The sequence below is a fragment of the Eutrigla gurnardus genome, assembly GCF_963514095.1.
Source record: "Eutrigla gurnardus genome assembly, chromosome: 10".
Lineage (NCBI taxonomy): Eukaryota > Metazoa > Chordata > Actinopteri > Perciformes > Triglidae > Eutrigla > Eutrigla gurnardus.
The window spans coordinates 29,412,845-29,437,833 of NC_139924.1; the positions used below are offsets into that span (position 1 = coordinate 29,412,845).

The 24,989-nt window shown below is 46.2% G+C and overlaps 1 protein-coding gene across 1 annotated transcript in view; it reads left to right on the plus strand.

Annotated features, from left to right (window-relative positions):
* The first annotated feature begins 620 nt into the window (after nucleotides 1-620).
* LOC311020362 (calcium-binding protein 8-like) overlaps nucleotides 621-24,989 on the plus strand; it is a 33,578-nt gene continuing 9,209 nt past the window's right edge. Inside the window, exons 1-4 of the mRNA XM_084020358.1 lie at nucleotides 621-901; nucleotides 10,359-10,480; nucleotides 12,967-13,110; nucleotides 17,618-17,730. Of these exons, the coding sequence (XP_083876484.1) occupies nucleotides 723-901; nucleotides 10,359-10,480; nucleotides 12,967-13,110; nucleotides 17,618-17,730 (558 nt within the window). The 5' untranslated portion in view covers nucleotides 621-722. The remainder of the gene's footprint in view (nucleotides 902-10,358; nucleotides 10,481-12,966; nucleotides 13,111-17,617; nucleotides 17,731-24,989) is intronic.

Below are 24,989 nucleotides of genomic sequence, written 5' to 3' on the forward strand. Positions count from 1 at the left end.
TGTATCTGTCTCTCTGTGTATCTGTCTCTCTGAGTCTCTGTCTCTCTGTGTATCTGTCTCTCTGTGTATCTGTCTCTCTGAGTCTCTGTCTCTCTGTCTCTCTGTGTATCTGTCTCTCTGAGTCTCTGTCTCTCTGTGTATCTGTGTCTCTGTCTCTCTGTGTATCTGTCTCTCTGTGTATCTGTCTCTCTGAGTCTCTGTCTCTCTGTGTATCTGTCTCTCTGTGTATCTGTGTCTCTGAGTCTCTGTCTCTCTGTGTCTCTGTCTCTCTGTGTATCTGTCTCTCTGAGTCTCTGTCTCTCTGTGTATCTGTCTCTCTGTGTATCTGTCTCTCTGAGTCTCTGTCTCTCTGTGTATCTGTGTCTCTGAGTCTCTGTCTCTCTGTGTCTCTGTCTCTCTGTGTATCAGAGAGAGCAGGGTTGAGTCCGTCATTGGGACTCACTAATGAGCCTCTACTCTGTCTCCCCATGTGGAGGAACTGGAGAGAGAGAGTGAGCAAGAGTGAGTGAGTGAGTGAGCGAGCGAGAGAGAGGGAGGGAGGGAGGGGTGAGTGAGAGAGAGAGCGAGGAGCTGTTGTACCTGCTGCTCTCACACATTCACATCAGCGTTGTGGACTCGATGCTGCTGCTCTGGGACCAGCCCAGACCGCCGAGGCAGCCGGGCTCGCTGGTTTGTGGATAGACCGCCTCGTCCTGCTGGAGGCAGCTGCATCTCACAGCCTGATGGAGGACGAGGTCACAGAGCCGGAGCCCACCGGCACGCCGCCGGGGACGCACTCGGAGGTGAACGGAGACCTGCCGGGGAACCCGTACCTGAGGGACGGGACTCTGGAGTTGACAGAGAGTCCAGCGAGGGAGCCTGTGGTGCTGCAGTATCCTGCCGAGTACAGAGACCAGTACGGGTAAGGATCAGCATGAGACCGTCTGTTGCTGCAGGAAGAGGCTCCTCTGTGGGACGCCCCTCTCTCTCTCTCTCTCTCTCTCTCTCTCTCTCTGCTCGGGGAGCGTTCCACTCCGCTTTTGCAGGGATTGTTTGATGGAATGCCTTTTAGAGCCGTCTACTGCACAGGAACGTAACACAGCTGCAGGTCTGCTGATCCTCCAGACGTGGTTTCTTTCATAACTTGGTAAACAGATGCTGGTGGTTGGTTATGAATCTTCATCATGATGGTTGTAGCTTCATGATGTTGATCTGCTGCAGCAACGTCGGATCGTGTTGATCCACATGGAAACACTCGGACCAGACCACCTACAGGACTTCATATGAAGTTCACAGAATCTACAGAAAAGAATCTTCCTCGCTGCGTTTTAACCTGAAGACAAGTGAAGCTGAAGCTCCTCAAAGCTGCACCCTCTCTGCTGGCCACCAGGAGGCGACTCCTCTCTGGTTGTATAGAAGTCTATGAGAAAATGGTCCTACTTCTCTCTGCTGGCCACCAGGGGGCGACTCCTCTCTGGTTGTATAGAAGTCTATGAGAAAATGGTCCTACTTCTCTCTGCTGGCCACCAGGGGGCGACTCCTCTCTGGTTGTATAGAAGTCTATGAGAAAATGGTCCTACTTCTCTCTGCTGGCCACCAGGGGGCGACTCCTCTCTGGTTGTGTAGAAGTCTATGAGAAAATGGTCCTACTTCTCTCTGCTGGCCACCAGGGGGCAACTCCTCTCTGGTTGTAGTAGTCTATGAGAAAATGGTCCTACTTCTCTCTGCTGGCCACCAGGGGGCGACTCCTCTCTGGTTGTATAGAAGTCTATGAGAAAATGGTCCTACTTCTCTCTTGATGTATTATCTCAGTAAACATTGTAAACATGAGTTTATGGTCTCAATCTCTAGTTTCAAGTCTTCTTCAATCCAGCATGATGTTCATTTAGTACATTATGGTCCATTTAGAGTCCACCAGACCAGAAAGCAGGGGATGCTTTAGGGGGCGGGGCTAACCTGCTGATTGACAGGTCGCTACCATGCTACCAATGCTAGTTAGATACTAAGATGACTTTAACACTTAGCTGTAAAGTTGACCTTGAATTATGAAGCTAACTTTGTTAGCAGCTTCACACCAGAATCCACATGGATCCAGATCCAGTAAGGGTGGCGCATCAGATCCACCCGTCGCTCCTCCAAAGTCCAAATATGGTCACTTTCAGCTTCACTGGTTGCAAGAAACCAAGATGGCAACAACCGTAGACCACAAACCGGCGATTGACGATGTCCAAATTTCTGAACTGGTTTTTCCTCTGTGGGTGGAAACGTCTACCCTGCTAGTGTACTTATTGTAAGTCGCTTTGGACAAAAGCTCAATCTGTGATGTCACATCACATGGTGGCGTCTTCAAAACGGACCGGTAAACCAGCAGCTGGTTTGTTCTTCGTGATGGAAAGAATTAATCTGGAGCTGAATTCTGACTGAGAATCACATGATCCGACATCACACGTAAATCCATCTGCACCGATCAGCGCTGACCTGCAGATGCTTCATCCAATCACATGCCAGGTATTTGTGAAGTGCCTTCCCTGTTCCAAACCGGTTCTAATTTTTCTGTGTAGCGGGTAACAGGAATCCCGTTTGAACAAGGACTCCCAGAATCCCCAGCGTCCCGGTCCGTCTGCTGCTGTACATAATGTTCTATTGGCTGTGGAGCTGCAGAACCCACCATCTGCTCTTCCTGTCAGCCAGAACGCTTAGATACAGTTGTGCTCTCTTCATCTGGATGTGGACTCGGCAGTAGTCCAGGTCTGGTAGTGAACCCGGCAGCAGTCCAGGTCTGGTTGTGAACTCAGGTCCAGGTCTGGTAGTGAACTCAGGTCCAGGTCTGGTAGTGAACTCAGGTCCAGGTCTGGTTGTGAACTTGGCAGGAGTCCAGGTCTGGTAGTGAACCCGGCAGCAGTCCAGGTCTGGTTGTGAACTCGGGTCCAGGTCTGGTAGGGAACTCAGGTCCAGGTCTGGTTGTGAACTTGGCAGGAGTCCAGGTCTGGTAGTGAGCCCGGCAGCAGTCCAGGTCTGGTTGTGAACTCGGGTCCAGGTCTGGTAGTGAACTTGGCAGGAGTCCAGGTCTGGTAGTGAGCCCGGCAGCAGTCCAGGTCTGGTTGTGAACTCGGGTCCAGGTCTGGTAGTGAACTCGACAGGAGTCCAGGTCTGGTTGTGGACTTGGCAGGAGTCCAGGTCTGGTAGTGAACTCTGCAGGAGTCCAAGTCTGGTAGTAAACTCTGCAGGAGTCCAGGTCTGGTAGTAAACTCAGCAGGAGTCCAGGTCTGGTTGTGGACTCGGCAGGAGTCCAGGTCTGGTAGTGAACTCTGCAGGAGTCCAAGTCTGGTAGTGAACTCTGCAGGAGTCCAAGTCTGGTAGTAAACTCGGCAGGAGTCCAGGTCTGGTAGTGAACTCGGCAGGAGTCCAGGTCTGGTAGTGGACTCGGCAGGAGTACAGGTCTGGTAGTGAACTCGGCAGGAGTCCAGGTGTGGTTGTGGACTCGGCAGGAGTCCAGGTCTGGTAGTGAACTCGGCAGGAGTCCAGGTCTGGTTGTGGACTCGGCAGGAGTCCAGGTCTGGTAGTGAACTCGGCAGGAGTCCAGGTCTGGTTGTGGACTCGGCAGGAGTCCAGGTCTGGTAGTGAACTCGGCAGAAGTCCAGGTCTGGTTGTGGACTCGGCAGGAGTCCAGGTCTGGTAGTGAACTCGGCAGAAGTCCAGGTCTGGTTGTGGACTCGGCAGGAGTCCAGGTCTGGTAGTGAACTCGGCAGGAGTCCAGGTCTGGTTGTGGACTCGGCAGGAGTCCAGGTCTGGTTGTGGACTCGGCAGGAGTCCAGGTCTGGTTGTGGACTCGGCAGGAGTCCAGGTCTGGTAGTGAACTCGGCAGGAGTCCAGGTCTGGTAGTGAACTCGGCAGGAGTCCAGGTCTGGTAGTGAACTCGGCAGGAGTCCAGGTCTGGTTGTGGACTCGGCAGGAGTCCAGGTCTGGTAGTGAACTCGGCAGGAGTCCAGGTCTGGTTGTGGACTCGGCAGGAGTCCAGGTCTGGTTGTGGACTCGGCAGGAGTCCAGGTCTGGTAGTGAACTCGGCAGGAGTCCAGGTCTGGTTGTGGACTCGGCAGGAGTCCAGGTCTGGTTGTGGACTCGGCAGGAGTCCTGGAGTAAAGGAACGTTTGCTGCTCCTTCTGACTTCCTGCAGCGATCGCTTGATTGATGATGTCACGTCTTCTGAGCGAATTCATCAACGTGCAGAAACGTACGACGGCGACATGTTTTTATACTGAAACATGAAGCGTTGGTTTCTTCCACGCCGTAGATGGGTACTTGAATGCATCCTCTAGGAAAGTGCAGCATGTCTGTATTATAGTGATGAGACTATTTATCAATTATTACCGTACGTTATGTTTGCTGTTTCTTTGTGTCCTTGTCCATTGAAGATACTTGTTTTGGGTTTTAACGAGGGATTTGAAGACATTTTGGATTCTCACAGCTTTGATTTGTTTTTCTTGACATATTGGCAGGAAAAAAAGTAATTAATTTAGAATATCAGCCGTTCCAGGTTCCTGTCCAGGTTTCCTCCACCTGGACTCTCTTCTCCGATGTTTTCATGTCTAAGTGACGGATGTGTTTGAAATCAGTCCAGAGAACACCGTTAACGGAGGCCAGACCAGACCAGACCAAACCAGACCAGACCAGACCAGACCAGACCAGACCAAACCAGACCAGACCAGACCAAACCAGACCCAGACCAGACCCGTGTCGGTGACGTATGTCGTGTGAGACCAGAGACGTCGTTCACACTAAACTAACCTACGACGGGACGGGGTCAAACTTTATTCGTCTCTAAGTTGACGAAATAATTCCCGTGGTGAAACAGGAAGGAGAACTCTTATTGTGAAGTCTGTTCAGCATTCTTCTTCTGTGGTTTTTATAACATTGAGTTGGACACAAAGACCAACCAGTCCTCCGAGTCGTCCGCTGGTTCTTTTGTTGGCGGCGTCGTGGCGGCAGCATGGCGTGCCTCTTCCTCAACAAGGTCAGCGTTGTGATTAGTGGCCATCATCCCTCGCCGTCTCCTTGAAGCATCCGTGGAAGTCACAACTTTGGGGGAGGCGGTTTTATATTTATGTGTCTGCTGTAATGGGGTTCAGGTCTGCTGTGACCCTGGACTGCACAGACCAGCGGAGATTTAAAGGGACTGTAATGATGCAGTAATGGTTTGTTTGCTGTCCAGATACGTGCAAGCGGTCTTAAGAAGGTGGACCGGTGTGCAGGGATGAGCAGGACCTGGATGTGGTCTTGGTGATTGTTTCTCTGCTCCTGAAGGGAATGAGACCTGAATCAGGGTGATCAGGTGTGATGAGTGTCAGCTGCTTCTGTTGCTGCTGCACTGATGAACGTTTATTCTGTTCTGGTGCAGTAAAACCTCCTCATCACCTCCTCGTCCTCTCTGATCTCACCAACCCGTCTTTGTCGGTTATATTTTTACAAACATATCCTTACGTGTGATACTTGCTCCACTTAAATCAGCAGAAAAGTCTCCGACCATGAACAATAAATCCTAGTGTAAAAGAAAATGATTCACCTTTTTACACATGGAAACGTGAACCTCAACGTCCAGATCTACTGCTAACTGTGAGATGTTATTATATAAAGCTAACGTTGGTTCTGTTGTCTAAAGCTAACGTAGGTTCTGTTGTCTGAAGCTAACATTGGGTTTTATCGTCTAAAGCTAACGTTGGTTCTGTTGTTTAAAGCTAACGAAGGTTCTGTCGTCTAAAGCTAACATTGGGTTTTATCGTCTAAAGCTAACGTTGGTTTTGTCGTCTAAAGCTAACGTTGGTTTTTATCCTCTGAAGCTAACGTTGGTTTTTATCCTCCAAAGCTAACGTTGGTTTTGTCGTCTAAAGCTAACGTTGGTTTTTATCCTCTAAAGTTAACGTTGGTTTTGTCGTCTAAAGCTAATGTTGGTTTTTATCCTGAAAAGCTAATGTCTGTTTTTATCCTCTAAAGCTAACGTTGGTTTTGTCGTCTAAAGCTTACGTTGGTTTTTATCCTCAAAAGCTAATGTTGGTTTTTATCCTCTAAAGCTAACGTTAGTTTTGTTGTCTAAAGCTAATGTTGGTTTTTATCCTCTAAAGCTAACGTTGGTTTTTATCCTCTAAAGCTAACGTTGGTTTTTATCCTCTAAAGCTATGTTGGTTTTTATCCTCTAAAGCTAAAGTTGGTTTTGTCGTCTAAAGCTAACGTTGGTTTTTATCCTCTAAAGCTAACGTTGGTTTTTATTGTCTAAAGCTAACGTTGGTTTTGTCGTCTAAAGCTAACGTTGGTTTTATCGTCTATAGCTAACGTTGGTTTTTATCCTCTAAAGCTAACATTGGTTTTTATCCTCTAAAGCTATGTTGGTTTTTATCCTCTAAAGCTAACGTTGGTTTTTATCCTCTGAAGCCAACGTTGGTTTTTATCCTCTAAAGCTAAAGTTGGTTTCGTCGTCTAAAGCTAACGTTGCTTTTGTCGTCTAAAGCTAACCTTGGTTTTTATCCTCTAAAGCTAACGTTGGTTTTGTTGTCTAAAGCTAACCTTGGTTTTTATCCTCTAAAGCTAACGTTGGTTTTGTTGTCTAAAGCTAATGTTGGTTTTATTGTCTATAGCTAAAGTTGGTTTTTATCCTCCAAAGCTAACGTTGGTTTTGTTGTCTAAAGCTAACGTTGGTTTTAATTAGAGTTGAGCCGGATACTCGGCTGAAACGAGTATCCGGTACGGATAAAGCACTTTTGCCGAGTATGAGTATTATACGAGTAATACGAGTCAATATCTGTGCTCGGATTAAATAAAAATCCTCATTGGGTAGCTGACTGTGTCTGCGTCCTGTGATATGCTACAGCCCCTCCCCTACACACTCGCAGATGTGTTGTTGTGTCCGCTCTGATCACTCACACACAGAACAGCTCTCTGTCTCTCCCTCAGTCACTCAGGTTCGCGGGTCGTTTTCCGTTAATGTTTAGGGTTTCTTTCTTCAGCTTCAGGTTTATTACTTAGGTTGGTACTTACTTATGAACTAGTAGAGTTCTGGTACTTCGTTCAGACGTGGTGCCGACTCGCGTTGCGTCTCTGCCTGTCGGAGATTTTTCTTTTTCTTTTTTTAACCGTCATCTGGCTGCCTGGCTCTAACACTTTCTTGCTGTATTTCGTGAAAAAATAAAGCTGGTAGTGGTATAAATATTGGAAATCAAGCTACACACACACACACACACACACCTGGTGTGGGAAAAAAAAAATATATATATATATACGGTATAAAAAAAAAAGATCACGCTGATCATAAAACAAATTAAAGTTAAAAGAAAAAAGTTATTGTTAAGTATGAAAACTCTTGTTCATTACATTTTACTTGATAATTGCAACCGCATGTGTTGTATTCATTGTTGCAAAACTTGTTCTGTAAATAGTTTGTTTGCTATCGTGATCAAAACCATTGATCTGAAGCTCAATGCTGATGCTGTCCTGTAAATAGTTTTCTAATCAGCAATAAATAACAATTTCTGATCAGCCCATATCAATTGCATGCTTAAAATAACATACCAGTTAAAACCTCGCTCATTTCAAGACAACCAGACCCACTTCCGGGTTAGGCCCCGCCCATCTCCGGGTTAGGCCCCGCCCACTCCGAGTACAGATACAGATACAGATAGTTCATATGGTTAACAGATACAGATACAGATAATGCTGTACTCGCTCATCCCTAGTTTTAATCCTCTAAAGCTAATGTTGGTTTTATCGTCTATAGCTAACGGTGGTTTTTATCCTCTAAAGCTAAAGTTGGTTTTTATCCTCTAAAGCTAACGTTGGTTTTGTTGTCTAAAGCTAACGTTGGTTTTTATCCTCTAAAGCTAATGTTGGTTTTGTCGTCTAAAGCTAACGTTGGTTTTGTTGTCTAAGTGTCTGTATGTACGTACGTACTTTATGTGTTTCAGGTCTTTATTCACGTTTCACTTTGGAAGGTTTGAGCTGCGGTTTCCGCCTTTCACGCGTTTTCTCTCCGTCTTCGTATGTAAACCAGAGACCGGCTGCTGAAGAATTTACCATAATGGTCGTATGTAGATTCATGGGTGTAAGTCATTCTGATGGATCCTCTCGGTGTCGGCTGTGTGATGCAGGACAGGAGAGACCTGCGTCACACAGCCGACACCCGGATGTAACCAGGATGTAGAGAGACCATGGTGATATTCATAAAGGCGACTGAATTATTGATGAAGTAGGAAATGTAAAGTCCTTACATTCGAGCAGGAACGGCGGGTGGGAATCTGCTTCAGACGGATCTGCAGATGTTTATTAAAGTGTGTCATCAGATGGACGTGAGGACTAAATATGTATATTAATATGTATATAACTATGTATATTCATCTATTATTGAGCAGAAAGCTCAGTTCAGTTCTCACGGCCTCCAAAGACAGACACATGACTTAATTAATGACAAGCTTCAGGATCCGGAGGATAAAAGTAGAACTGTAAAACCAAAGTAATGCAGCGGGTTTTCATCATGAGAACATAGAAAGTCTATCTGCAGATAAATGAAACGAGTTCCTCATTAATATTTACAGATTTAAATAAAAGAGTCACATTGACCGGGAGGAAACCGGCGGTCTGACTCGTTCTCGTCTCTGAAGTTCGTCAAAGCGAGAAGAAAGCCGATTAAAGGAAGGAAGTCCTGGTCCGGGTCTCTCCGCTCTGAGCCCTCGGGCTTCCATTCATTAAATAATGAATGACCTCGGCCACATTTACACATCAGCTCTCACACATTCACCTCGTTCCCCCATTGGTTCATCCTGTTCTGTGAGTGAGTTCTGCTTCTTTTATGGATCTCCTTAATAATGAGATTCACCAACAAACCGGCTTCCTGTCGCTGGCAATGCGTCGCATTTCTGTCGGTTTCCTGAAAGTGACGCTCGCGTTCGAACAAAATACGGTTCGACGGAAACAAGTGAGTTTGTAGTCTCAGTGTGAGGAGGTCGGTGGGTCAGACAAACACAGGACTTTCACCCCGCCAGATGGCTGTTCGTGTCCCTGAAGCCAACACGTCTGTAACTTACCGAACATGCTGATTAAGCGTAAACCCAAGATGTTTTACTAAACCTCACCGTCTCCTTTATTATTATAATAGCGCCTTTTTTTACATTGTCTAACTCCTCCCACATTTACAACATATAATCTTCATTCATTCGGACGTTTGTGTTGATGTTTGTGATGTGTGTGATTCATTAGAGATGTGTGTGATGTGCGTGTGATTCATTAGAGATGTGTGTGTGATTCATTAGAGGTGTGATGTGTGTGATTCATTAGAGATGTGTGTGTGTGTATGTGATGTGTGTGTGATTCATTAGAGATGTGTGTGATGTGTGTGTGATTCATTAGAGATGTGTGTGATGTGTGTGTGATTCATTAGAGATGTGTGTGATGTGTGTGTGTGTGATTCATTAGAGATGTGTGATTCATTAGAGGTGTGTGATTCATTAGAGGTGTGTGATGTGTGTGATTCATTAGAGATGTGTGTGATGTGCGTGTGATTCATTAGAGATGTGTGTGATGTGCGTGTGATTCATTAGAGATGTGTGTGATGTGTGTGTGATTCATTAGAGATGTGTGTGATGTGTGTGTGATTCATTAGAGATGTGTGTGATGTGCGTGTGATTCATTAGAGATGTGTGTGATGTGCGTGTGATTCATTAGAGATGTGTGTGATGTGTGTGTGATTCATTAGAGATGTGTGTGATGTGTGTGATTCATTAGAGATGTGTGTGATGTGTGTGTGATTCATTAGAGATGTGTGATTCATTAGAGGTGTGTGATGTGTGTGATTCATTAGAGGTGTGTGATGTGTGTGTGATTCCTTAGAGATGTGTGTGATGTGTGTGTGATTCATTAGAGATGTGTGTGATGTGTGTGTGATTCATTAGAGATGTGTGATTCATTAGAGGTGTGTGATGTGTGTGATTCATTAGAGGTGTGTGATGTGTGTGTGATTCCTTAGAGATGTGTGTGATGTGTGCGTGATTCATTAGAGATGTGTGTGTGATTCATTAGAGATGTGTGTGATGTGTGTGTGATTCCTTAGAGATGTGTGTGATGTGTGTGTGATTCATTAGAGATGTGTATGATGTGATTCATTAGAGATGTGTGTGATGTGTGTGTGATTCATTAGAGATGTGTGTGATGTGTGTGTGATTCATTAGAGATGTGTGTGATGTGTGTGTGATTCCTTAGAGATGTGTGTGATGTGTGTGTGATTCACTAGAGATGTGTGATTCATTAGAGGTGTGTGATTCATTAGAGGTGTGTGATGTGTGTGATTCATCAGAGATGTGTGTGTGTGTGATGTGTGTCTCAGCGTCTCCTTGTCGTCTCAGGGAGAAGATGCCGTTCCACCATGTGACCGCCGGCCTCCTCTACAAGGGCAACTTCCTGAGCCGCTCCCTGTCCGACAGCGACAGCGACGTCCTCGCCAGCATCTCGGAGGAGGAGCTCCACGGTAAGAAATATAAATAATAAATCATCATCATCACCATCATCATCATCATCCCCACCATCATCATCATCATCGTCGTCATCTTTCATCTCCACGTCTCTCCTCCAGCGCTCCCTCTCTGCTCCTCAACGTCTTCAGAGGTCCTGTTGGTTTGTTTTCAGGTCTCAGTGATCAGCCGGGTCTGTCGGGCTCAGAGCCCATCCATTACGGTCTGCTGGAGCCGGCAGCTCACAAACGGGACCCCCTGGACCCCCCAGACCCCCAGGATAGGAATCTATCAATGCTGCTGCCTAGAACAGAGTCGCTGAGGGTGATCCTCATAGCAGATGAATTCTCTTTGCTGTTTGCTGCTCCTGTTAGCAGGTTGAATCCCCTCATTCACTCAATATGTTTTATTGTTTCAAATGGGATAGAATTATGAAAGATCTGCTGGCCTCAGGAAACATAGTGTGGACCCAACTCCACTGGTTGGTTCTGGTTCAGCCTCCAGGGATCTGATTTGAGATCTGAGTGGGAGAAATTAGTCATTCATGTGTTCACAACTACTGAAGTGCTCGGCAGCAAGGCAGCAGGCGAAGTCACACCTGGGTCCTCGGTGTCATTAATCAGACAGAGATGTCACACGCCTCCAGATCAGTGATGTCATCCACCAGGAAGCTCGCCACCAGGGACCAGAAACCAGGAACCACCAGGGACCAGAAACCACCAGGGATCAGAAACCAGCGACCAAGAACCAGGGACCACCAAGAACCACCAGGAACAAGGAACCAGGGACCAAGAACCAGGGACCACCAGGAACCAAAGGATTCGTGTTCCGGCTCCGTGGGCAGATAAACAGCGTTTCCCACTTGGCAGGTTTTGTACTCGGCGATGTAGATTTGTGGATCCAGATTTAGCAGCCAGGAGGAAGACAGGAAGCAACAAGACTCTGGATCCACCGGGGGTCCAGACAGGGTTTCATCGTCCGACCCACCCAAACCTGCCTCACCACAGTACTAAGTAGAGATCAGGAAACTACGGATCTGGATCCTCGAAACCCTCAAACACACGTTTGCACATTTAATGCAGTCTATTAAACAGCTTCTTCTTCTTCTGCCTTCAGCTAAAACAAGGAGCTGATATATTGATTAGTAGAGACTCCTGTGGTTCACCTGCTGGGACGTTGTGTTTGTCGTAATGAGGAGCACCTCAGGGTGCCGAGGAGCACCTCAGGGTGCCGAGCAGCTGCTTGTTTTACTGCGATGGCGATCGTAGTGTAAATCTGTTTAACGAGTTTAGTGATCGGTGATGAACGGCACCGGGGGAAAGGGAGAGAATGTTGAGTGAATGCCTTCGGAGGGAAAGTTCAATATCCTGAAGGTCACAAGTGTCACCGTGGCAACAGACGAGGGCCCCCCAAGCAGAGCCCAAACCTCCAACTGACTGTGATGGATGCTTTGGACTGAATTCACTGTGAAATAAGGAGGACACAGAGGAGGAGAGTAAAGGAAGGAGAGGAGGATGAAGGAGGGGAGGATGAAGGAGGGGAGAATGAAGGAGGGGAGGATGAAGGAGAGGAGAATGAAGGAGGGGAGGATGAAGGAGGGGAGGATGAAGGAGAGGAGAATGAAGGAGGGGAGGATGAAGGAGGGGAGGATGAAGGAGGGGAGAATGAAGGAGGGGAGGATGAAGGAGGGGAGAATGAAGGAGGGGAGGATGAAGGAGAGGAGAATGAAGGAGGGGAGGATGAAGGAGGGGAGGATGAAGGAGAGGAGAATGAAGGAGGGGAGGATGAAGGAGGGGAGGATGAAGGAGAGGAGAATGAAGGAGGGGAGGATGAAGGAGAGGAGAATGAAGGAGGGGAGGATGAAGGAGGGGAGGATGAAGGAGAGGAGAATGAAGGAGGGGAGGATGAAGGAGGGGAGGATGAAGGAGAGGAGAATGAAGGAGGGGAGGATGAAGGAGGGGAGGATGAAGGAGAGGAGAATGAAGGAGGGGAGAATGAAGGAGAGAAGAATGAAGGAGGGGAGGATGAAGGAGGGGAGGATGAAGGAGAGGAGAATGAAGGAGGGGAGGATGAAGAAGGCGGCGTGACGGCGTTGGAGAAAATGAATCGATGGGTGGAATTGATCTCGTTAACTGGAGGCGGCAGTGCGAGACCAATTGTATAATGTGCAGCCCAAAGCTGGGTCAGACAGGAAGGGGGGGGTGAAGGGGGGAGGGGGGGTGAAATGCCAACAGACTTCATTAAATGAAGATGAATTCAAAGTCGTGAGAAATGAAACGCTGCCAAAGGAAGGAATCCTGTGTGTGTGTGTGTGTGTAGGTGTGTGTAGGTGTGGATAGGTGTGTATAGGTGTGTGTGTGTGTAAGTGTGGATAGGTGTGTGTGTGTGTGTGTGTGTGTGTGTGTTTATAGGTGTGTGAAGGTGTGTGTAGGTGTGTGTGTAAGTGTGCGCGTGTTTGTGTGTGTGTTCAGCAGTGTTCAGACTCTTGTGTGTGTCTTGGCAGAGATCCGTGAGGCGTTCAAGGTGCTGGACCGCGATGGGAACGGCTTCATCTCTAAACAGGAGCTGGGCATGGCCATGCGGTCTCTGGGCTACATGCCCAGCGAGGTTGAGCTCGCCATCATCATGCAGAGACTCGACATGGACGGTGAGGATGGAGACATCTACTGTGCCATCTTTACAGGCTGCGTGATGTAAACAAGACACTCTTTCTTCAGCATCGACCCCCAATAGAACCGGGTCTTATACCGATACATATACTGACATATAATCTCATATAACCCCATATACCGAAATATAATCTCATATAATCTCATGTACCGACATATAATCTCATATAACCTCATGTACCGAAATATAATCTCATATAACCTCATATACCGACATATAATCTCATATAACCTCATATACCGACATATAACCTCATATAACCTATACCGACATATAATCTCATATAACCTCTTGTACCGACATATAATCTCATATAACCTCTTGTACCGACATATAATCTCATATAACCTCATATACCGACATATAATCTCATATAACCTCATATACCGACATATAATCTCATATAACCTCATATACCGACATATAACCTCATATAACCTATACCTACATATAATCTCATATAACCTCTTGTACCGACATATAATCTCATATAACCTCATATACCGACATATAACCTCATATAACCTATACCTACATATAATCTCATATAACCTCTTGTACCGACATATAATCTCATATAACCTCTTGTACCGACATATAATCTCATATAACCTCATATACCGACATATAACCTCATATAACCTATACCTACATATAACCTCATATAACCTATACCTACATATAACCTCATATAACCTATACCTACATATAACCTCATATAACCTATACCGACATATAATCTCATATAACCTCATGTACCTACATATAATCTCATATAACCTATACCGACATGTAATCTCATATAACCTATACCGACATATAACCTCATATAACCTATACCGACATATAATCTCATATAACCTATACCGACATATAATCTCATATAACCTATACCAACATATAATCGATCGAATCGGTACATTGGCTTCATTTCTCTTCTGACTCATCTGATTCAGAGCTGCTGTAGGGCCTGGTGGGCCGGCTCTCGTTGGGCCGGCTCTCGTTGGGCCGGCTCTCGTTGGGCCGGCTCTCGTTGGGTGGCTCTCATTGGGCCGGCTCTCGTTGGGCTGCCTCTCGTTGGGCGGCTCTCGTTGGGCGGCTCTCGTTGGGCCGGCTCTCGTTGGGTGGCTCTCATTGGGCCGGCTCTCGTTGGGCTGCCTCTCGTTGGGCTGCCTCTCGTTGGGCTGCCTCTCGTTGGGCTGCCTCTCGTTGGGCTGCCTCTCGTTGGGCTGGCTCTCGTTGGGCCGCCTCTCGTTGGGCCGCCTCTCGTTGGGCCGCCTCTCGTTGGGCCGCCTCTCGTTGGGCCGCTTCTCGTTGGGCTGCCTCTCGTTGGGCTGCCTCTCGTTGGGCGGCTCTCATTGGGCCGGCTCTCGTTGGGCTGCCTCTCGTTGGGCGGCTCTCGTTGGGCGGCTCTCGTTGGGCCGGCTCTCGTTGGGTGGCTCTCATTGGGCCGGCTCTCGTTGGGCTGCCTCTCGTTGGGCCGCCTCTCGTTGGGCCGCCTCTCGTTGGGCCGCCTCTCGTTGGGCTGCCTCTCGTTGGGCTGCTTCTCGTTGGGCCGCCTCTCGTTGGGCCGGCACTCGTTGGGCTGCCTCTCGTTGGGCTGCCTCTCGTTGGGCTGCCTCTCGTTGGGTGGCTCTCATTGGGCCGGCTCTCGTTGGGCTGCCTCTCGTTGGGCTGCCTCTCGTTGGGCCGGCTCTCGTTGGGCTGCCTCTCGTTGGGCTGCCTCTCGTTGGGTGGCTCTCATTGGGCCGGCTCTCGTTGGGCTGCCTCTCGTTGGGCTGCCTCTCATTGGGCCGGCTCTCGTTGGGCCGGCTCTCATTGGGCCGGCTCTCGTTGGGCCGGCTCTCATTGGGCCGGCTCTCGTTGGGCCGGCTCTCATTGGGCTGCCTCTCGTTGGGCCGGCTCTCATTGGGCCGGCTCTCGTTGGGCCGGCTCTCATTGGGCTGCCTCTCGTTGGGCCGGCTCTCATTGGGCCGGCTCTCGTTGGGCCGGCTCTCATTGGGCTGCCTCTCGTTGGGCCGGCTCTCATTGGGCCGGCTCTCGTTGGGCCGGCTCTCGTTGGGCTGCCTCTCGTTGGGCCGGCTCTCATTGGGCCGGCTCTCGTTGGGCTTCCTCTCGTTGGGCTGCCTCTCGTTGGGCGGCTCTCATTGCCCGGCTCTTGTTGAGCCTCGGGGCTGGTTGATGTTGCATCGTCTGCCGGCGTGTTATGTTAAAGATGGATTTCAAACATTGAATAATAGATGAACTTCTCGATTCTGGTGATTAATATAAATAAGTGTAATAATTGAAAGACGTGCAGCGTCTGCTTGGACGATGAGCGTGGGGTCTTCAGTGTTCCTGGTTTTACAGAGCAGCTCCTCAACTGATCTCCTGGTGAACGGGATCAGAGAGGAGAGAGGAGCCGTCGGCAGATGAATGATTGTATCAGCTGTGAGGATCCTCGCTCCACCGGCGGCTGATCTTTGCTCTGATTGGTTGTCTGCTGTCAGGCCTGTCATGTGATTGTCATTGAGCTCTGTTTGTCCTTCACAGAGCTGAGCGACTCCTTGTCTTCTTCCGCATCACAACACTGACACAGTGAAGCAGCTTTCATCTCCTTTGACGCAGCATTTTAACATTTAGCTTTATTCCCTATTTTGCAACATTTTTTAATACTTCATATTTCTGTTTCAAGCTGAAACAGCTGATCCTTGAGTCTACCATGATGAGCTCACTATGATGGTATACGAGTGAAAAATGGAGCATGATTTAAAAAATATAGATACAAAAATACATTTATTTATGCAGGAAACCTTGTGATTTATGGCCATTTAGGGTTAGGGTTTTTATTTTATTTTTATGTAGCTCTCTGATTGATTGATTGAAAAGTGCACTACAAATACAATGTATTATTATTATTATTATTATTATTATTATTATTATCATCTTACTTAAGATCGTTTGATTGTTTTTGTGTTTTATCTGTGACACAATAAATAAAAATGTGCTTTTCAACAATACGTGATTCCTACAACAGCGTTTTGTAGGTATATAAAAAATACAATGCAATATTACGAGCAAAAACCCAAAATCCTAAACTTGAGAAAAAAATTACGAGAAACCATCCTCACAATCCCAGGAAATAGCCCCGTCTGTTGTGTTGTAGCTGCTGAAGCTCAGATGCTATGTGCTAAGCGATATGAATGGTCCTCATTTATATGACCTCATTCAGATCTGTACGTTGGTTTCTCCTGATTGGCCCAATTCACCAAAACGTCTCTTCAAGTCCGGATGCTGATGATAACCTGCTGATGATAATCTGCTGATGATAATCTATTGATGATAATCTGCTGATGATAATCTGCTGATTCAGCGCTAAAATCACCAGCGTTTCCTTACTGATCAATCTGATTGCGCAGTATCATTTGATGAGGTCACCGCAGGCGTCGTACACGGCGAGCAACTTTTTTGCACAGATTCATCAACCACTGAACAGACACATCTGAATAATAGAAAAAATAAACATTTGAAGTTTCCCTGGAAACATAATTGTATTTTAACATAATTCACAATCCATTTTTTGATTATTTTAGTTATTTTTCATTCAGACATCTATTTCAAGGTAGTGTTAGCTCTTTGAAAATGGAGCTGGTTGCTATGGTGACATCTTGTTGTCCTTTTTGTTGGTCTCCAGCAACTCATTAATAACCTTTGTCTGTTTGCTGTTTGACTGAATCATTTAAAGCTTTATTCACATCACAGTTAACGTCGGCTTCCCAGGATGCATCAATCAGAGCGGGAGCAGATTGAGTCATTGTGCGCCGGTAACTTCCTCCTCGTCTGCAGAAATGGAGGAGGAAGATGAGGGAACGTAAAGACTTCAGACTTTCTATCCCGTTGGGATTTCTTCTCCATCGGAGGTTTCATGGAAACGAAGACATTCAAGTCCATTGTTGTCTGCAGGGTTGCTGTGTGTTTCGGCAGCGATCAGCTGACTCGGCATCGTCCTGTTGGATCGATGAGCGCGGCAGGAAGTCTGTGTTGTGAGAAGCTGTAAGCGCTGATCTGGATCTCCTCCAGCTCGTTATTTAAGTTCTTGTCTCTGTGGTGAAGTCTGTGTTGAACCGTGTGATTTAAGGCATCCTGCACTCCAGTTTTCACAACAGAGACACAACCAGCATCAGTATTCCCCTTAAAGGCCAAACCAAGTGAAGAACTGAGTTTCTCCAATAGCAGAAAACCCTGAAGGCTTCAATTATTTCTTGTCCGTACACCAGTTTACTGCAGGAGGAGTTCCTCGTCCTCGTTTCCCCTCGTATAGCTGCAGAAACATCGTACACACATTTCCATGGACGCTCATCTTCCACTTCTAGAACGAACAACACCAACGTTAGCTTTAGACGTAAGCTTCCATATCACTGTGTCACTTACAGTCTGGATGATGCCCTGCTGATGGACACATTATTGTAATAATCATAATCAAAACGCCGGTCTGGTCCTCTCAGGTGACGGGCAGGTGGATTTCGAGGAGTTCATGACGATCCTTGGACCCAAACTGCTGTCGTCTGAAACGAGAGAAGGCTTCCTGGGCAGCACAATAGACACCATCTTCTGGCAGGTGAGTCCTCTGAAACACCTGTTCTGGTATATTTGCTGAGTCATGACTTCAGCTACATATGGCTACAAAACATTCTGCTTCTAGAGCTGAGAAATAAAGAATTTGATAGTTTTGTATTTTCCAGCAGAGGCCTCTTTCGATACACATCCATCAGCTAACATGACGGCAGTGGCGAGTAATTTACATTTTCATTTACAAAACAGGTTTGTTGGTTTACTTTGAATGCATTTGAGGGGAGTTATTGATTCTTATTTTACTTAATAATACGACGAGAGATTCAGCCAGTAGAAATGTCTTTCATAGAGATACCTTTACTTTATACTTTGAGTTCATTTCAGTACTTCTACTTGAGTACTTGAGTAGTAGAACCAGAGTGTTTCTGAATATACACTCAACAAAAATATAAACGCAACACTTTTGTTTTTGCTCCCATTTTTCATGAGATGGATTTAAAGATCTAAAATTCATTCCAGATACACAATATTACCATTTCTCTCAAACATTGTTCACAAATCTGTCTAAATGTGTGATAGTGAGCACTTCTGCTTTGCTGAGATAATCCATCCCACCTCACAGGTGTGCCACATCAAGATGCTGATCTGACATCATGATTAGTGCACAGGTGTACCTTATACTGCCCACAATAAAAGGCCACTCTGAAATGTGCAGTTTTGTCTCACAGCAAAATGCCACAGATGCCACAAGCATTGAGGGAGCGTGCAATTGGCATGCTGACAGCAGGAATGTCAACCAGATCTGTTGCTCGTGCATTGAATGTTCATTTCTCCACCATAAGCCGTCTCCAAAGGCGTTTCAGAGAATATGGCAGTACATCCAACCGGCCTCACAACCGCAGACCTCCACATCCAGCAGGTTCACCTCCAAGATCGTCTGAGACCAGCCACTCAGACAGCTGCTGAAACAATTGGTTTGCATAACCAAACAATTTCTGCACAAACTGTCAGAAACCGTCTCAGGGAAGCTCAACTGCATGCTCGTCGCCCTCATCGGGGTCTTGACCTGACTCCAGCTCGTCGCCGTAACAGACTTGAGTGGGCAAATGCTCACATTCGATGGCGTCTGGCACGTTGGAGAGGTGTTCTCTTCACGGATGAATCTCGGTTTACATTGTTCAGGGCAGATGGCAGACAGCGTGTGTGGCGTCGTGTGGGTGAGCGCTTTGCTGATGTCAATGTTGTGGATCGAGTGGCCCATGGTGGTGGTGGGGTTATGGTATGGGCAGGCATCTGTTAAGGCAGGAACACACCGGCCCAACCGTTGGACGTCTGAAGCGTTTGGAGAGGCTCCGACGAGGTCGGGAACACATATGTTTGGTGTGTACAGCTGCGTCGGAAGCTTTCGGAGCCGCGCGGACGTTGTCTGATCAGACTGAGCATACGAAGTCTGAGGAGGTGGGCTGTTGGACATCTGAGCCATTGGATACTCTGATTGGCGGTGTGCTAGCGAATCAGAGTATCCAATGGCGGTGTGTGGGCGGGGCGGAAGTGACGATGGTAAACTCCGTATTACTCGTTCCCTACTGAGACGACGTCTTCGTAAAATAATGAGCCCGAGAGCACACAACGCGAGTGTCACCCTAGCCAGAGTCATCTTTCCAGAAATGCCAAGTATTTAGTCCACAAAGGTCTTCTCGAGTCGAACGAATACTGAACCAAGACTGTGTGTGCATTGTTTTTATCTGCACTCCGTTCCGTCATTTCCTGTTTTCCTGTTTTGGAGTACTGGCACGAGACTAGCGCCACCCGCTGTTAAGGAGGCTTATTGCATCTTGCGCAAGCGCAGAACGTACACGCTGCTGTGTCATCGGAAGCACGTCGAAGCGGTGTGTACAACGCAACTTTTCTGCCGAACGGGTCAGACGAGAGGCAACAGAGTGGGCGGAGAATGGTCGGATAAGGCAGTTGGACGTCTGGGCGGTGTGTGGGGGCCTTTATGGACGAAGAACACAGGTGCATTTTATTGATGTAATTTTGAATGCACAGAGATACCGTGATGAGATCCTGAGGCCCATTGTTGTGCCATACATCCATGAACATCACCTCATGTTTCAGCAAGATAATGCACGGCCCCATGTTGCAAGGATCTGTACACAATTCTTGGAAGCTGAAAATGTCCCAGTTCTTGCATGGCCAGCATACTCACCGGACATGTCACCCATTGAGCATGTTTGGGATGTGCTTGACCGGCGTATACGACAGCGTGTACCAGTTCCCACTAATATCCAGCAACTTCGCACAGTCATTGAAGAGGAGTGGACCAACATTCCACAGGCCACAATTGACAATCTGATAAACTCTATGCGAAGAAGATGTGTTGCACTGCATGAGGCAAATGGTGGTCACACCAGATACTGACTGGTTCTGAGTCCCCAGACCCCCAATAAAGCAAAAAAAATGCACATTTCAGGGTATAAGTATAAGGCACACCTGTGCACTAATCATGATGTCAGATCAGCATCTTGATGTGGCACACCTGTGAGGTGGGATGGATTATCTCAGCAAAGCAGAAGTGCTCACTATCACACATTTAGACTGATTTGTGAACAATGTTTGAGAGAAATGGTAATATTGTGTATCTGGAATGAATTTTAGATCTTTAAGTCCATCTCATGAAAAATGGGAGCAAAAACAAAAGTGTTGCGTTTATATTTTTGTTGAGTGTATTTGTACTGCTGCTGCAGGAGAGGACATTTCTACCTTTGCCTCCTCTGTTTCTGGACCGATACATCACGTTAATGGCCGCGTGGAAACGGAGAGCTGAATGAAGCAGATCTGAGAACAGCTGAGTGACACGCTGACTGATGATGTGAGAACTGGACGGATGTCTTCGGACAGCGTTGAAGGGTTTCTGGGAATCTGAAGAGTGAAAATGAGGAAGGAATGAGAAACGAGAAGTAAAGTGACTGAGTGAAGAATGAGGCCGATGGAAAGAGTGATGCATGATGGGAGTGATGAGGAGCAGAGCAGGTGTGAGGACTGAGCGGGACGCTTGGCTCCGTAGTAACGCTTGGCGAGCGGCATCCTCCTGATGTCATCATCAGCTTGACCCGGCTGTGTCTCGGGGGGAGGAGCTCCTAGTTCACACCTCGCTGAGCCGCTGTGCTGCCAGAACGCCTTGGCTGGTCCAGGAGGGCTGCTGGCCTTGACAGGCTGGGGGCTTGTGGGTGTTGGAGTTTGTTACTTCTGCACTTACAAAGCCAGATGATGATTTAGTGTTTAGAAGCTGGAATCAGCAGCAAATACATTATCCAATGTGTGGAGCACGTTCAGGGGGAAGTACTCAACGCTGATTTATCATGATGATGTCGTGGCGTGCCTCACAGATGATTAGCGCTTTGAGGTATTACAGGTTTGTGCTTAGTTTAGTTGAACGGAGGAGGTGCGTGACTCGGCCTCCTCGGGTTTCTGCTGGGAACGTTTCCACTGTTGTAAATGGTGGAATCATCACATTCTGGTCAGACCAGGAGGCAACCTGCATTCCCTTTGCTGGCCACCAGGGGGCGACTCCTCTCTGGTTGTATAGAAGTCTATGAGAAAATGGTCCTACTTCTCTCTGCTGGCCACCAGGGGGCGACTCCTCTGGTTGTATAGAAGTCTATGAGAAAATGGTCCTACTTCTCTCTTGATGTATTATCTCAGTAAACATTGTAAACATGAGTTTATGGTCTCAATCTCTAGTTTCAAGTCTTCTTCAATCCAGCATGATGTTCATTTAGTACATTATGGTCCATTTAGAGTCCACCAGACCAGAAAGCAGGGGATGCTTTAGGGGGCGGGGCTTACCTGCTGATTGACAGGTCCATTTAGAGTCCACCAGACCAGAAAGCAGGGGATGATTTAGGGGGCGGGGCTTACCTGCTGATTGACAGGTCCATTTAGAGTCCACCAGACCAGAAAGCAGGGTATGCTTTAGGGGGCGGGGCTTACCTGCTGATTGACAGGTTGCTACCACGCTACCAATGCTAGTTAGCTACTAAGATGACTTTAACACTTAGCTGTAAAGTTGACCTTGAATTATGAAGCTAACTTTGTTAGCAGCTTCACACTAGAATCCACATGGATCCAGATCCAGTGAGGGTGCCCGCTCTACCGCTTGTGTTCATCAGATCCACCCGTCGCTCCTCCACACTCCAAATATGGTCACTTCACTGGCTGCAAGAATCCAAGATGATGCCGGCTTCACAACGTTAGCCCACGAACCAACGTGTGACGTCACCATGACGACGTCCACCTCTTCTAGTTGTGTAGTTGGTTATCTTACGATCGTCTTGTAACGGCCCCACAATCCGTTTTAAGAAGCTTCATCTCGTCTCAACAGGACAGAATGTTTCAACAACAGAAGAATGATAAAAACCCGATCTGCTCCACGGTTCGGCGAATGCTGAATAAACCATCGACCAGGACTCGTCCTGCTGCCGGCTCATTCTGTCACCAATACAATCAACAAACGCTGCATCCTGTTAATAAACACTTCACTGTCTCATTTTAATTCTCTGACTTTAGAAGAATACAAATCCAATAAGTTAAAACTCCACAATTTGATGCTTTTAATGCGATGCTGTTTTATTTCTAATTTAACTGTAAAGCAACTTTGAGTGCCATGAAAGGCTCTATAAATGAAACGCATTATTGTTATTATAGTGTAAAGAATGACTCCAGATAATAAATAAATAAATAAATAATAACATAATTTTTTCAGTCGCCTTGAGTCAAGGAAGCAGGCAGACACAAAGAACCAAACACATGAAGGTTTTTAAACTGTAGCTTTGTGATGGATCAGCAGAGTCCGAGTCTGCCTGGTTCCTCGCAGTCGTATTAAAATCCTCCGCTATGAAAGCAGCTGACACCGTTTCACAGATTACATTTCCTCCATCTGGCACGTTGCAGGATTTTCCCGTCAAGTATTTATGCTCCTGGCCGAGGCCGTCAGCGCTGGTCTGCATCACAGCAGACCTGATCAGATCCAGCCAGACTCGCAACATGTTCTGGTTCTGGCCTTGCAGACTATCAGGGAGAACCGATCAGCTCCATCCGGCCTCGTTGAAGGTGAACATCATTAGTATGGCAGCGGTCGGGTCCAGAACAAGTTGTCTGGAACACTTCGTTCCAAAATCACTACAAGGTTTGGTTCAACGCTCTGCAGCTGAAAATGAACCCGGAGAAGGTTTTTGTGAATATCATCTATATGTACTGGTAACAATCGCTATACTACACAAACACGTGGGCAGCATCACCACGTTGTTGAGTTTGTTGGTTTTGTTTCGTTGTTGTGGTTGCTCAGATTTGCTCCTTCAAATGATCTAATCGACAGAATGTATTTGCATGAAAGTGATCCAACCGTAGTCCATATAAAATCTAAATCTAAATAAAAGCATCTCCTGTTTCAGCCCACCAACAGACTCCGGTATCTGGACCTCCTCATACATTTCACATATAAACTGTTTGTGAAGCTCCATAAATGCAGGAGACCCTTCAGGATCTGGTCTGGTGGTCTGCTGGTCTGCTGGTCTGGCAGGCTGCTGCTGAACTGGTTGGTTTGTTTTCGTGGCTCCACGGTGATGAATAAATTCATATTAGCTCACATTGAGATTAATGTCCCCTCTTAGAAGATTAATCATTGTACTGCTATAATACGGTCAGACCTCATTACCCACAATTCAGCTCAACCCTCGACAGTTTGTGTTATGTGTTAATGCTTTTATAGGCTAACGTAGCTGCTAACCGCTAGCAGTGAGATTGTCCTTTTACACCAGACTGATTAAATGAGAGAGTGAAAAATAAATGCCATATTGTTGTAATAATAATAATTATAACAGGAATAATGGTAGTAGTAATAATGATTTGATACATTTAAATGTGATGGGTTTGAAGTAAAGATGGTAAATATGTCCTGTCGCTCATTGACTCGTTTTCTTGGTGGGAACTGAAACAAACGTCAAACATCCAATGGTGTTGCTCGTTTAACCTTCTACTCCTCTGAAACATTTCAACATTTGAATATAAAGTGAGTGTTTCTGCTTTAAGACATTTAGACGCATGACTGTATGAACATGAAGCTTTTGGACCGTAGACGTTAAATGAGATTCATTAATCTTCTTGTCGGGCGCAGTTTTTGGATTCATAATGACTTTGAAGTTGTCTATGATGAATAATACATGTTCCACAATGATGATTTTATGCTGTATTTGCATTATGTATTTTCTCAAGATGAAAACGGACACAAAAGTGGCTTTTTAATACCAGACTGACTCAAAATGTTGTTTTCTCGTTTAGACGAGATAAAATTAGCTTTTACTGAGTTAAAAAAGACAGAAGAACAGACAAACAGGGTAGTAAAATAATAAATCTAGAAATAAAATGATAATAATATGTATATTGTGTTTTACTGTGACACGTTGTGTCTTGATCCAGGCATATAAATACATTTAGTTATGGATAGAAAATAAACATTTCAGCTTTTCTCAGTTCATGAGGTACATTTCCAGATTCCTTTAACATTTTGTTAAACAGACCATTTATCGGCATAATGAGCTCGTCTGGCAGCAGGTTTCCGTCCTGTGATTTATTTCTTTGTGGTGGCAGTTTTCTTCTTTCCCGTAAAAAATGAAATGCTGCAATTGATTTAATATTAAAAGGAACCCGTGGAAAATCACTGATACATTTTTACCATGTGTGGACACCACGTTAATGCCTAGTCATACACACACACACACTGGTTCTATTGTCTAAAGCTAGCGTTGTTGTCTTAAGCTAACGTTGGTTTTATTGTCTAAAGCTAACGTTGGTTTTGTTGTCGAAAGCTAACGTTGGTATTATTGTCAAAAGCTAACATATTGTCTAAAGCTAACGTTGGTTTTGTTGTCTAAAGCTAACGTTGTTGTCGAAAGCTAACGTTGTTGTCGAAAGCTAACATTGGTTTTGTTGTCTAAAGCTAACGTTGTTGTCTAAAGCTAACGTTGTTGTCGAAACCTAATGTTGGTTTTGTTGTCTAAAGCTAACGTTGTTGTCTAAAGCTAACGTTGTTGTCGAAACCTAACGTTGGTTTTATTGTCTAAAGCTAACGTTGGTTTTATTGTCTAAAGCTAACATTGGTTTTGTTGTCTAAAGCTAACGTTGTTGTCGAAAGCTAACGTTGGTTTTATTGTCGAAAGCTAACGTTGGTTTTATTGTCTAAAGCTAACGTTGGTTTTGTTGTCTAAAGCTAACGTTTTTGTCGAAAGCTGATGTTGGTTTTGTTGT